This window comes from Anas acuta, chromosome Z (assembly GCF_963932015.1).
Source record: "Anas acuta chromosome Z, bAnaAcu1.1, whole genome shotgun sequence".
In the NCBI taxonomy this organism is placed as follows: Eukaryota; Metazoa; Chordata; class Aves; order Anseriformes; family Anatidae; genus Anas; species Anas acuta.
This window is the reverse complement of record NC_089017.1, coordinates 30,783,504-30,798,988: the sequence shown is the minus strand read 5'-3', so window position 1 is coordinate 30,798,988 and position 15,485 is coordinate 30,783,504. Positions and strand designations below refer to the sequence as shown.

General features: G+C 41.8%; 1 protein-coding gene across 1 annotated transcript in view; it reads right to left on the bottom strand.

Moving 5' to 3' along the window:
- SH3GL2 (SH3 domain containing GRB2 like 2, endophilin A1) overlaps positions 1-8,298 on the bottom strand; it is a 93,100-nt gene extending 84,802 nt beyond the window's left edge. Inside the window, exon 1 of the mRNA XM_068667054.1 lies at positions 8,118-8,298. Within this exon, the coding sequence (XP_068523155.1) occupies positions 8,118-8,162 (45 nt within the window). The 5' untranslated portion in view covers positions 8,163-8,298. The remainder of the gene's footprint in view (positions 1-8,117) is intronic.
- Positions 8,299-15,485: the final 7,187 nt, after the last annotated feature.

The following is a 15,485-nucleotide window of genomic DNA, read 5'->3' as shown; positions in this document are numbered from 1 at the left end:
CTCCTCTTACTCCAACTGGAGAAATAGAGACCTTTAACTAACTCTGTTTCAGTGTCAAAAATAGCATCCTAGAGAAAAAAAAAAAAAAAAAATTCAGCCAGTGAATTCACTGAGAAAAATATACCAACTGATCATCTCTAATGCCATGAACAGTTCTGTGCAAATACTCTGATTCCAGTGGAAAGGACGGTGCTTCATTCACTGTCCTCAGATACTTTTTCAAACAATATCAATTAAGTGGAAAAGCTACTTGAAAAGCTATACTGACAGAAGGAACTCCATCCATCCTAGAGTTATACTTCTAAAAATTGCAGCACTTTAAATTCAGTCCTCCGATTATGATGCCATAACTTTCCAAGACAGACAAGCTCTAAGTGACTCATCTGGTAAGACAAACACTATCTTTGACATTTACGTCTTTTGAATTATTAACTGGTTTACTGCATCTACATTGATTTTGCATGAAAAGGAATTCTTGGCACATTCTTGCAGGCTGAAAATTGCAGACTACAAAAGAACTCAGCAAAAATTATATAATCAGCTACTGCTGTTTCAAAGTCCTGTTAGTTTACATAAAGTCATAAAAGATGAAATCAAGAACAGTTTTCAGGGAAACATTCTCTCTAGGGAAAAACAAACAACCCCCCCAACAAACAAACCAACAAACCACCAACTTTAATTTCACAGAATCACAGAACCATAGAGTATACTGAGTTGGAAAGTACCCACAAGGATCATCGAGTCTAACTCCAGGCTCCACCCAGAACCACCCGAAAATCAGACTGTGTATCTGACAGTGTTGTCCAAACACTTCTTGAACTCCCATAGGCTCACTGCTATGACCACTGCCCTGGGCAGCCTGTCCCAGTGCCCAACCCCTCCCTGGGTGCAGAACCTTTCCCTAACCCCCAGCCTGACCCTCCCCTGTCCCAGCTCCATGCCGTTCCCTCAGGTCCTGTCGCTGTCCCCAGAGAGCAGAGCTCAGCACCTGCCCCTCCGCTCCCCTCGTGAGGGAGCTGCAGGCCGCCATGAGGCCTCCCCTCAGCCTGCTCTGCTCGGGGCTGAGCAAAGCAAGGGACCCCAGCAGGACAGTCCCTTCCCTCAATCAGCAAGCAGCACCATGCTTGATGCATCCACAGAGCATCTATTTTGGAATGTGTTTTGCATCACCCTATTTTGTTGTTGTGGCACTTTTGCCCACAGAAGCAGAACAGAAGTGATGCTCAGTGTTGATATTTTAGAGTCAAAGAAAAATGAAGTGTGTCCTCAGTGCTAGTGAATTTTAACACTACCTAAATTTATTAACACAAAAGTGAAAAGTAAGCCCTATTTCTAAATGTTTAGGTTTCACATTTAAAGATTTTTCTCAGCCAGTAGAATAACTAGGCAATCTATATAAATAAATAACATGTATGTTCAAAAATCAAACTGCAACCCATAAAAAGATGAGGAAGACAGAACAGTATCAGCATTTTACTAAAATGGGGTATAAGTAGCTTTTCTGTCACCAGAGTAGGGGGAAATGGTGGAGAAAGTCAACATTTTTCTCTGTTTAGAACTTCAGCTTGCAAGAATTCAGTATAATTTCCCACTTGGACAGACAGGTTACAAATCCAAGGTAGATATGACCAAAACAGAGCCCAACTGAAATTACAGAAGTACAATTCCAGCTGTTTTGTGTCCCATGAACTCAATGAGTGGCACCTATCTGTTTTGAAATATGCATGGATTCACTTCACCAGCCCTCTCCCAAGTGGCGTGCCTGTTACCTGAACCAGAACCAGTGCTTTAATTTCTCATTCTTTCAGGAGGCCCTCTGGCAAAATGTCAAGCCACCTTTACAGGCTGCTGCTAGTAAGGTTACACTTGCTGCTGCCTCAGCAGCACCTCTGCTGGGATCAAATAACACCCCTTCACTGGTGGGTGAATGGAGACGAGGCAAACCATTGCCGCTTGCTGTGACCCATACAATGCTACAGCAACTACTTCAGCCAGTTTCAGTCTAAGTAAGAGGATTCTTTTTCAAATGCTATTTAATTATAAAGACATGGCCTCCAGCATGGGCAAAACAGCATCACATCAATTATTATGACAAACCCACAAATCATCCCGTCTGAGACTGCCACGGCAGTTTCCATTTTCAGACAAATTAGAATTACCCTGAACTTCAAAATAGCCACTTATTTTTTATTTTCTTCCATGAAAAGTCTACAGGGATTCCATAAAGGGAAAGCTTATGATAAACATTAGTACAGGAAAAGTACAATTCTTTTCTTTTTTTTTCCCTTCTTCAGGACAAAAACAAAACAAAACAAAAAGTTAATTTCTGTCATTTCTGTGACAGGTCAGATAGATTCCTCTAACATCTGCTATAACCTCAGATTTAAAAAACGTACTCTTTCTTCTCCAAGATTAAGTCCAAGATTAAGTGCAAGATTAGATAAACACTGGAAGGTGAGGCAGTTCTAGGCAATTCTGCTGTGGCAAAGACCATCATAGGAATACTGTGCTTTAGATTGGTGCTCCTTCCTCTGCAAAGACATATTAAAAGAGTGTCAGCACCATGGTTGTCCACCAGGGACCAGTACAAAGACAATGAGGACCAGAGTCCAAGAAGTTGCCAGAAGGCAGCACAAAGCAAGAACTTGTAGAAAAGGGTGTTGGAAGGCAGCTCTGGTTGCCTATGAGGGTACTACAGACCCCCACTAAGAAGAGGGCCATGGGTCTACATAATTCCTCTCACTTCCCACCACGTGCTGTCCATTCACTACTTCTCTTCAGATTTACTCACAGAGCTAAAACAGTTCCCCATGGCCTCCAAAACATATTTTCAATGCTGTCTGTCCTTTTCATCTTTTAAAGACAAAGATGTCACCAGCAGATTACTAGGTCAAACAGTCAGTGTTCAAGCTCCTTCAGCCTCCACAACAAATGTGTATAGTCATCCCAGCACCTCATTTAAATGTGCACTTCACAGTTACACAGCATAATATTCTGCAGAGTAACCTCTGCAGAGTCCGTTTCTGCTAAATCCGTGTATGCCGCTTCATTTAGAAATGCCATTAGCGTGACAGTCATGAGGGCATGTTTAAATCTTAGACACTGTTGTACAGGAATGACCAGGAGCACCTCATTCTTCCTATTTTTTTGCTGTGAAATGGTGATGAAATCAAGACAAAAAACAAAACTCTGATCCTAGTTGTGCTTTGAACATAGCAACCACAGATGTCCTTTGCCTCCAAAGATCACTGGGAGAAAAATTGCAAATGTGTGTCAATCAATAGTTCAGCTTTATTTTTATTTGCATACATACATACAAAGAATGGGAACTGCATATATCAGGTGGAAACATAGTGAAGTGATAAATGCCTAAGAAATACTGCAAAAATAAGAAAAAAAAAGGAGCCATTATCTTTCTTACATACTAAGCAGTTGTTCTTTTTGTTAGATTTAGAAACAGATGGAAATTGGAGCAGATTGTTTAAGCCATCAACAATTCAGAAGGGTTACACAATATCCAAGTAATGGGCTATTCAGATTAAGGTCAATTTTTTCACCCTTTCAATTATGTAATATTGATAAAAGGACATATGGGAATGATGCCAACTATGAATACTGTATCTGGCACACAAACTAAAGTGCACAAATAGAAGGAATTTCCCTACCTGAGGCTGAAAATATTCCCTCCACATTCAAGTAAATAACTTTCTCAAAAACTGTCTTTACTCACAGATCAAAAATTTGCTCCCTTTCCCTGACCTAAAATTATAACACTCTGCACGGAGAGAAAACAACAGACTGATGGTGGCACACAGCCCTCAGAGAGGTTTTTAACAGCTAGTTCGGGCACTGTCCTCAGCCAGCCACCTTGCAAATGGCCCTTTTTGTCTTACCTCCACCTGCTCAGAACCTTCCACGCCATGGGAGGTGGAGGCTTCCTAAGTCCAACGTAAGCAATCCAAAGTGCAACAGCCCCACTAGGAACGATATAGAATTGTTCAACCTCCCAAACTAGCCCACATACCTCTACATCTATGGGAACGGACAAGAATTTGGTGGGTAGTGCTGAGAGCAAACATGGAGGGAGATCAGCAGACACCGTTTGAGTGCAGTTTCAGTCAAAGTCAGGAAAAGGCAGGTGAAGTGCTTTGCCTGGAAAGGTTGAGGTTGGCAAGCACGCATAGGTTCCACTGAACACAGTGGGACAGTCACATGTATATTACAGAAGATGGGGCTGGATGGGTATTTAGGAAAATACTGCTATCAGTATGTCACTTTCCATGTCCTGTATCAGTACAAAAGAAACACTAAAAATTAGTTGAAGTTTGAGAGCAAAGCAAGTGTAGAAAACACGTTGTGTCTAAAGAAAGATTGCTTTACCCACTGCAGTGAAAAATATTTCACACATTCCTGACCAAGGAACTAAAAATAAACAAATAAATTAGCTAGATGAACCACAACATAGAAAGCACTTGAAAAGATAAATTTTTGTCATTCTCATATTCCCACTGATTTCAATGGAACCTCTTACAAGTTTATGGGGTTACACACACTCACTTTTGCTGGATTCTGCATAATAAGCAGACACTCGATCTTTCCTAATAAGCAGACATTCTTCCAGGACACATTCAATGCAGATGTTCAGTGTTTCCTAACACTGCCTCATCTCTAATGTGGTCTTCTTGCGGATGAACCTACGTGCCAAATCCATGCTGGTGGTTTTAAAGCCATACAGAAACCTGCAGGCCACAATAGTCTCTCCCTCGTGCTGGGATAGTGCTAATGGCAGCGGAGTCTGCACGTCTAAATGAAAGGAGACCATTTAGTGGCAAAGCATTTAGTTACCTATTTCTGGGGAAAAAAAAAAAAAAAGGACTTGGAGCAATCTTCTTAGCTCCAGGATGTCCAACAGATCTGCAGCAGCACAGTTAACATCCAAATGTGTTTATTTTTCTTCCTTCAGCACTCTGTGGATAATTGACATAAATGAATAGTCTAGCCTGCTCTCCACCCATCAATTTAACTTCTTGTAATTCTGAATAAATGTCAAGAGTTCCAGACTCAACCTGGTTTTTACAAACTCAAGAATACTTCTTCTGAACTTTATGATGCTGCCAGAGGTAAAACCGTTATTATTTTTTTTTTTTTTCTGAAAGGCAAAAGGGTGAACTCTACATTCATTCTAAAAGGAGTAAAGTTCCCACCTGCTTTTTAATGACTTACTGTTGCTGCAGCTGGTGCAAGGAATTTGACAGACCTGAAGTTCTTCAGCATGACTTCTTGTTAAAAAAACAGAGTGTCAGTATTTAATACAGGTGAGTTTAATCTTTCACAAGTCAAAAAATGATGAATGAAAACAAAAATACTTAGAAAAAAAAAAACATGGAAATTGCACGACTGCAAGTTCTGCTAGAATGTTACTGATGAAAGAAAAATATTTTTATAATAAATTGTGCCACAAATCTTTATACTTGCAATTGGAACTGTATTTTGTAATAATAACATTGTATGGTCATAATGCACCTGTGTGTATAAAGGCTACTAATTTTACAACATTAAAGATAGAAAGAAACTAAACCAAAGACTTGAAAATGCTTAACGGGATTAAAGGACACCGCAACCTCAGAAATAACTTGAAATCGTTCCTGGTATGATTTAGAACTCTAATATGACTGCATACCATACACAGGATCTTACGTGAATAAGAACCAAGGAAATGAGTCAGAAACTTTAAAACTTCAAAATTGTTTTTTGATCATGTCTGGGAAGCTTTATTCATAGTGGCAATGCCAACCCATATTCCACCTGGGGATTAATCCCTGATCAAAAGGATTACTCCCAGGAGTAAGGTCAGCATGACCAAGTCCTGGATTTCTCACTCCTACTGAAAGAAAGACAATAAATAGATCTGTCTTGCAATCTACTTGTGAGTCATTCTCACACATGAATGTGTCTTCATGCCCTGCATACTATCTGTGAAAGTCAAGGCTGGGCCCAAAAAATCCCTGGGTCATCTGATATCAGGCTGCTAAATCTGGCATCAGAAATTTACTATTTTGGTTCCAGCCAGCTAAAACTCTTCCTTCCTCCCAAATGACAAGTACTGCTGACAATCAGTGTGAGAGTGTCATCTGAAGGACAGAGCAGTGTTCACAGACCTTTCACACCACGCTCCCCACGAAAAAGATGTTTACGAAAAAGATGTTTACCCCTGCTGATGCAGAGGCACACTCATTAACTTACAGTAATGGTGAATCAAGACACATTATTCAAAAGTGAACTGCAGCTTGCCCAGGTGAGACAGACACTGCAATTTGCATGTTTTGGCACCAGAACACAGTGCAGCGGTGACGGCTTGATGGTTCTCCGGGCTCCTGCCAGCGCCGTAGGTAGCAGGAGGGGGATAAAACGAAGTAGCAGCAGCAGATGGACACTGCAGCATGGGCTCAGTAACGCTGAACTACTCCTTGCCGCATCTGCCAGAGTACAGCAGGTTTCTGTGAGGGCTGTTTTACCAGTGATGCAGCATAATTTGGTAAGAAAGGTGAGACACAATGTCACCCCGTTCCTGCGTGGGCCTATGCAGGACTTGACATACCCCACTGCACTTGTAGTCAAAATGGGTATGGTATAAAGACTGCAAGAATGAGAACTGGGACTACCCGTATTAGAAATCCTCCTTCTGGGCAAATTTCTCCACAGTGCAACAAGAGATGAGATGAAAAGATAAGACAAATGAGAAAGGGAAAAGCACAGGTGCTGAGAAGCCTAACGGCTGCTGCATCTTGCGTGTTTGCACCTACAAATTGCTTACAGCGACCTAAACTGCTACCTGAAGACGCCTGCAAGGACAATTAGTGGGTTGTAACCAGGAGTTTTGCACAGAGTTGCACATAAAATGAAGGAGCATCAACACAGGTCTCAGTCTCAAATCTCTAAATCCAAGGAAATTCCCCTGACTTCTGTGAAAGCATTTTACATTTATCCCTGAAGCATGTTAAGTCAGCCCTTGGTTCAGGAACTGCACCCTTACAGAGCACAACATGCAGGATTTTGTATTATGAAACGGATCGAAGCCTGGTGAAACGGCCACCCTGACCTTCCGCAATAACACACCGTGCCTAGAGCAACGCGGCCAAATCTCATTATTCAGATTTTGGCTGTACTCGGGGGAAGGGGGAGAGGGGGTAAAGAAAATTGAAAAAAAAGGTCACTGTACCACGGATTTAGAAAGTCAGACCAAGCAAATGCCGGCAGAACCCCAGTCCTCGGAACGGGAGCTCCAAGGTCCACACAGGGGGAGGCAGCCCCTGCCCCTGCACACACATGAGCCCCACAGACCCATGGACACCTGTGCATGCCCATGAACAGCCCTGCACACTCAGACACTGTGTGAACCCTTGCACACTCACACACCTGTGCATGCTCACCCACTCATGCACCATCCATGCCTGTGCACACCCATGCACGCCTGTGCACCATGCACACCCATGCATGCCTACACATGCCTGCGAATACTCACACACCTGTGCACGCTCACACAGCTGTGCACTATGCACAGCCATGCATACCCACACACCCGTGCACCGTGCACACCTGTGCATGCCTACACACGCCTGTGCACACTCACACACCTGTGCACCATGCACACCCGTGCATACTCACACACACCCGTGCACCATGCACACCCGTGCACCACGCACACCCGTGCACCATGCACACCCGTGCATACTCACACACACCCATGCACCACGCACACCCGTGCACCATGCACACCCGTGCATGCCCACGCATACCTGTGCACGCTCACACACCTGTGCACCATGTACACCCGTGCACCATGCACACCAGTGCATCCTCACAGATCTGTACACACTCACACACCCGTGCACTATGCACACCCGTGCATGCCCATGCACACCCGTGCACACTCACAGATCCGTGCACCACGCACACCCGTGCAAACCCGCTCCCCTCGCGCCCCCTCCCCGTGCACACACACACACACACACACGCACGCACACACACACACACACACACACACGCACACACACACGCACACGCACACCCCGGCGAGCGCCCCGCACGTCCCCGCACGCCCCCTGCGGCGCGGGCACCTGGGTGGCTTTGTGGAACTGCTTCTTCAGGCCGGCCACCGACATGGCGCCAGGCGGCCGAGCGGGGCCGAGCGGGGCCGAGCGGAGCCGAGCGGGGCCGAGGGGTGCGCGCGTGCCGCTGCCGCTGCCGCTGCCCGCAGCCCCGCGCTGCCGGACGGGGAGGAGGCGCCAGGCGGCGGCCGCGCGGCGCTGCGGGGGCGCCGTGACGTCAGGGCCGGTCGCACCGCCCCCTGCCCCCCCCTCCGCCAGCCGCCACAACGCTGGGCGCTAAGGGGCTCCCCCGCCTCACGCAGCGCCCTGTGCCCGCACGCAGCCCCCCGGGTCGCAGCCCCAGCGGGGCAGTCCCGGTGCCTGAGGGACCCCTGCAGCCCTTGAGGTGCGCTCAGGCCCCCGGTTTGCCTCAGGGGTTCCCCCGACGCGCAGCTCTGTTCTCCGCCCCCCCCCCCCCAGTCCATGTGCCAGTGACACCGGTGGGAAGCCAAGTCCTGCGGGCAGGGCTGTTGGCTTCAAGGTAAAAAGCCTCGGTTGGTATCTGGGCTTTTTACTGCGCTTGGTATCGATAAACGTCGATAGCAAGTTCTCTCGCAGCTCAGTCAGATGGGTTTTAAACACCCGCGGAAAAGTAATTAACGATTATTTGGCGCTGCCAGCAAAAGCCTAAGCAATGTGAGAGCAGCGTGAGTGATCCAGGCGTGATGATCCTTCTCTGCAGGCTGGACCCATCGCTGTGCATGTGTGCCGCGAGTTAGCACAGCCGAGATGTGTGTTCACACAAGGCTCAGCCAGCTGGCTGGAAGCAGCCATGCTACGTTGGCTTTGTAACACCGTCACAACAAACACTCAACACAAACTAGATAGGATGATTCACACTAGATGGGATGAAAATATTTTCAGAACTACCTGAAGATGTTTCTAAACTGCACATGGACTTGCCGTGGTGTACCACAGATGCTTGGTGCACCCAGCAAAGCTGCAGCGCTGCCCTGTGCAGGCCCACATCCCACCGCTGGCACAGGCTGCCCAGAGAAGCTGTGGGTGCCCCATCCCTGGAGGTGCTCAAGGCCAGGCTGGATGGGGCTTTGGGCAGCCTTGTCTGGTGGGAGGTGTCCCTGCACATGGCAGGGCGATTGGAATTAGAAGGTGCCTTCTAACCCAAGCCATTCAGTGACTCTATGATACCTTATGATACATCTCAGCTCTCTGAAGCATGGAAAAGCACCAAGACCCCATGCCGCTGACCCAGAAGCATAGTTCTACAAAGGGACTTGCAATGAGGGAAAGGATCATGATTACAAGTCACATCTCTGCTTTCTGAAGCATTACCAACATTGTTCATAATGAAGAATGGCAAACCAATGCTGCTCTATTTCAAAGAACACCTTTATTCCTGGAAGCTGGAAGTATTTCCTTTACTAAAATACAATTCATGCCTGTCAGCATCGATGGACTTACAACTACTTTGACTAAATTAAATGGTGAAGTTTGTCGGCAAAAGAAAACTTTGATTGGTATGCGCTTTTCAGTATATCACATCATCTGTGGCTCTTTTTATTATTCTTTACAGTTTATTAAAAACATAAGTCATTGCACTGAAGTGGACTTCAGAGCATTATTCACCTAGATTTTTCCAATAGAATCATAGAATCATAGATAATAAACTGTAATGAACAATAACAAGGTGTTTGCTTATAACATCACATCTCATTCTGAAATATATATATATATATATATGCAGGCAAAATGAATTAAGAAAATATCATTGTTGCATACCCAAGCAATAACCAAATGCAGTAAGTACTTTGTTACAGGCAACCCTAATCCTGTCTTTCGTTCACACTGTTACAACTTTTTTCTCATGTTGTTTTTTCTCATATGTTTTCTCATATGTTTTCTCATATAACACGTTGTTGATTTTGTAGATTTAGAACTGCGTGCTACTTCTAGCAATATTTGCATTATGTGATGACTTTGATGACTACTAACTTAAAAATGCTATGCAAGTATAATTGATAGTAATACTTAGAAAGTATTTCATATATCACAGGAAAAATTGAGTTTTCAACTACCCAAGAGCTGTATTGTGAACTTGTAAGCACTGATAGTATGGTAAAGATCATGCAAGAAACACTTTTACTTATCTATATGATAATTTCATTTCAGAGAATTTAGAATGGCAAGAATCTTCCCTATTTCACCATTTGCCCACACATTAATTAATAAATTAATAAATAGCTTTTTTCTTTTTTTGTAAAGAAGGCAAAGAAGAAGACAATAAAATAATAAAATAAAATAAAATAAAATTGAATTAAATTAATTTAAAATAAAATCTGGATGATTAAAGCAGGAATTAATTTGAGGTAGTTGGTATGTTAAGCTCCTGACTCAAGTTGTATGATTTTTGGAACCCTTACAAGTAAACATTGTCAGACTAATTGGGACAGAACATTGCTGAAAAAAATACCCTCTCTTTTTCTAGAAGAGTGAACAAAATCTCATAATCTTTTTCAAAATATAAGTAATTTAAACTGCATTATTCAGAAAAATAAGGTGGAAATGTCTTTTGCGGCTACCTAGATAGTAGCATGAATTCTTTATAAAATATAGCAATGTCCAGATCAGTACAGTAATAAGCTAAAGCCTGATGGCAGAAAGAGTTTTCCATTAATGTTTGAACATGATCTTCCTTAACACACGTAAAAGGCTTGTTCCCATTTACTCTGCACCTTGATTTCAGTTTTAAGTTTTTCTTAATTCTTTTGGGCACAAACACACTAACATGCCCATTTTTTCTCAAAATCCTCATTTAATTATTTTGCAGTGGTGTTTCACTTATGTTGTTTGGCCATTCTTAGCTTAATTCTCAAATTATGCCTCGTATTTTACTCCAAGGAACTGAAATTCATTTTACAGAGAGATTAAAGGGGAAGCACAAGTAGATCACTTTCAGGGAATTGGAGTTTGATATAATTCCCATTGTCAGGAGATCAAGATGCATAGCAGAGCTCCAGAAGACTTCAGCCTCTACTGCAACAGAAGTCTAGGCATCTTCTAGCAGCGGTATGAGACAGCCCCCATGCTCCTTTTATAAGCAAGATGTTTTAAAGATGCAATTTACTGCACAGCTCTAAAGCCAGTAACGATCAAACAGCTATTTTCATTCTGAAAGTCATTATGTGAGAAAAGTGGAAAAAACATGATTCATTTCAATAGACCCTGAAGAATCTGATCCCATTTTTTGTTTGTTTGTTTGTTTGTTTGTTTGTTTAACTCAGTTAACTAGTATTTCCAACAGCACAAGGGGATGTAAAGTATAATAAAATCCCTTGACAGTTTGCCCACCAAAATGAAATAAAATGCTAAGAATAAAAGAAAAACATTAGGAAGAGTTACTTGAGCCAAAGAATTCAAAAATAAATTCCAGGAGAGAATGTTGTGGCTACATATTAGAGGTTCTTGAAGAATGTGCATTGGAAGCAATTCACTCCGTTCCAGCAGTTACAAAGTAATAAAGGCACATTGAAAGACCACAGGTCAATGTAATCAAACACGATGAAACCATCAAGCATTATGAACTCAACTCTTTCAAAATAGATAACATGGAAACACCAGAATGTACTTGCAGTTCACTCACACTTCACTGGGGAAATATCTGGATATTTATAAAGGTACTTACAGTGTCCCGTTGATGATCTTATATGAAAACTTTGTTGATATTATACTCACTTTGCTTGTGTAAGACAGAAAAGTATAAAACAACCTTACAAATGGGAATCCAAACTCCAGGGAAGGTTCAGTCAATTACCCACAGTTGCTCAGAAACTGTGTAGGTCAACCAGAAATTAAACAAGAAACTCTACCTTGCATATCAAAGTCCTTGTTCAAAACCTAATCCATTCAGCTACTCTTCTATAAATCAGCTAGCAAAGACAGGTGAATTCAAAGAAGGTAAATCAGCAGGAACTGAATGATCTTATGAAAATAAAACCAATTATTTAATTGGTCAGTTTATCAAAAGAGTGAAAAAAATAGATACAAATACATTGTGTTACTGTGTCCATCATCACAGCAATTGAGCATGTAAGCATGTAAGTAAGACATAAAGGAAACAAAAAGAAATTCCATTATCCCCTAATCTCTTAAAAAAATGTATTCCTACATTGATTGGGAAATATCTTGGCAGCTAAGATGGTACACAAGATGTAGGCAGCTAGTCCCAAGGAAGGAAGATGGAAACATCTAAGAACAAAAGAAGCAGGACAGAAAAATGTCCATAAACCACATCCTCTTTTTGGAATTACAGCAGCCATTTCATTTTTCAGAAAACAAACAAAAAATAAAACAGGATTAGCAGGGTTTTTTTTCTATCATTGAAGTGTTATTATTCTTCCTAACAACATTGTAGAGAAAGTAAATATCTGAATTTTGGTGTTTGTTTCAAGCATTATATAAATTATCCAGATTTAGTCCCAACAGATCTACCCTTTCAAATCCTCCAATTCCAGTCTTATGGATTTAAAACTTCAATTTTCTTTCTTGGTACATGATTGACAGATGATGTTTCCTATAAAGATTTCTTATTTATAAAAGGGTACAAAGCTTAATTGAACACAATACTCTGATATGACACTTCTTCGACATGTGTTTATCAAACCACTGCAGATTTTTTTTTGTCACCATGCTCAACAGAAAACAAGGTATGTATCTTTTCCATAATACCTTGCAAGCAAGCATTTTTTGCTTCTCTTAGGTGATGAGAGCCTTTTATGACAGCATGTTTCTTATAAAGCTATTGCAGAGCACTGTGCTTTTCCCAAAGATACTTAAATAGTTCTCTGCCGTGTTAAATGAGGTCTGCTCTTACTCCTGCTATTCTGCATGTCTTCCCTTATCCATTTTAATCCTATACTGGAAAAATGCAGGCTCAAGCAATCATGAATCTTGTCATTGTGGTTTACCTCCAGCAATAAGCTAATACGTTTGTGTGAACTGCTCCACTGGTTATTAAGAGAAAGATGTGTTCTTCTCAAGCTTCAAGTCTCCGTTAATGCCAGTTTAGCCAGAACTTAAATAAGTAGTTAGACCCCTCATTCACAGGATGCTGGCTAGTCTGGATAATAAATAGATCTTTAAGACACACAAATAAAATTAATTGTCAGTCACCATCTAACATCACTGACTAGCATTTTTTTAGCCATGCTTTGTAGCAGCCGCCATGTATGTATTCCACCATAGCAGCTATGGAATACCAGAAGAATGCATGCAGAGAAGACAGAGTCCTTTGCCCACCAACAGCCCTTTTTCCTGTTTGATCTAACGTAATAGCTTAGATCCAACATTATAACTTAGTCATAGCTAGGACAGCTAGCAGCACAGAGTAACCTAGATCAACTACAGAGATGCTGGAGCTCTTCTCATGTACTTGCTGCATTGCCTAGATAAAGGTGTCTTAGTAGTCCAGAAGTCCCGGGATTAGCATTTTGGATATCTTCAAGATGTTTCTCCTGCAGCCAAGAGGCATAAATATGCATGCATTTATGTGTGTGTAGTAGAACAAGACACCTGCTTTAGGTGTGCAGCTAGCTTGGGTTTTTAAATGACTGCTGTTGCATTCCAAAATTTAATCAGCAGAGTAGCGTGGCTTAATTTCTCAGATTCTCTCCCTCGCCTATTTGTAGCATGCTATCAGCTACTACATGGAGCAGATGTTAGCATGTCCACATCACCAGCTCCCAGGAGGCAGAGAACAGCAAAAAGGTAAGCATCATTTGTTCTTGCCAAAACTAATGAGTGTTCCTTTTCATCTGTGTGCTTGTGGGCAGCCCCTCACTGTACTGTATCAGCAGGCCTGCCATAAATAAAGCTCTGCAGCCAGCATAGTCTTATTTCTGATAATTTATATTAATTTAATCTATACAGTGAGCTATTCCATCGCTTGGTGCATTACAGATTACATTACATGTAGATAAATAAAATTTGATCAGAGTGCAAAGTGGGAACTCATCAGACTGCGTGCATACTTATGTTGCAAAATTCTTACTCAGTTTTTCATTCCTGTGCTATAATTCTGTTTTACCTAAGTGACCATTCTATTTTTGCTCATGCTTTTATTGCATTGTGGATGTTTTTAATATTTTAATCTTTAGAAACTGTCATCATATTATCTTTGTGTCCCTGTGTCACACATGGAGCTGATACAAACTAACGTAAGCCATCCAAAGAAATGTCTAGATTTTCAAACTTCAAGGCCTGAGAATCAATGACTACCCAGTTTTTCTTGACTTTCTGCTCACCTTTAAAATTTATTTTGTGGAAGCATGGGTTGGCTAATAGAGAACAAAATGTTCCAGACAGGTGAAGTGAGAGAGAGATATAGAAATACAAGATGAAACTGCAGAACATCCAAGGTAATTTTTTGGCAGACATTGTTAAGGTGAAAACATCTTCAGGGATTCAAATTACCATTGCAGTCAGCATGAAACAACCACAGTTTCATATCAATTGATATAAGAACACGCACTTTAAAGAACAAACAGCAGTTCCAGCTTTGCAGCCACAGCTGAATCAGTAAATTCTGGTGCAGTAAGGTGCCATTAGCTCTTAACCTCCATCAGAACAAAATGCACAACTTTTTACCCATATATTTATGTTTCATAGCATTACCATGTGAGGTTTGGGTACAGACTGGTCATTCTGTCCTGTTGAATGTCTAATAATAACTGTGATCAGATAGCATTTTTTGTCCAACTGTTTGTATTTTTGTCCACAGTTTCAGAGGCTATCCCATCTGTGCCTGTTTGGTTCCCTGAGAAAAATTATCTGCCATTCATGACCGAGATTAGTCATGAAGTTCACAGATGTTATGACCTATTCTCCTATGAGCTTCTTAATGCAAGAATTATGTTACAACATTCATGCAAACATAAGACTCCACAAGCGTCAAATTTTACAATGTTTTAGTCTTTGTACAGAAAGACTGCTTCTGAGATTTTTGTGTAGATCAGATAGGTCATGCATGGGACAGCAGAGGCAATAAAAGAGTAATTGAAGTATTCAAACTCTTCATCTGAAAAAAGACCTGGTCTTGATTTTAACCTGCCGCATTGGATAGTTATTAATATGAATGAAGCTCCCAAATCTCTCTCTCTCCTTATCAAGCTTTGTTGTTTTTTGTTTGTTTTCTTGGTTGGTTGTGTTCATTTGGTTGGCTCGTTGGTTCATTTGTTTTGTTTCTAATTTTCACTGCTTATGTAAAGATTATCAGTTTCCATAAAAAACTTGCAGTAATAATCACAGAATCACAGAATTTCTAGGTTGGAAGAGACCTCAAGATCATCGAGTCCAACCTCTGACCTAACACTAACAGTCCAT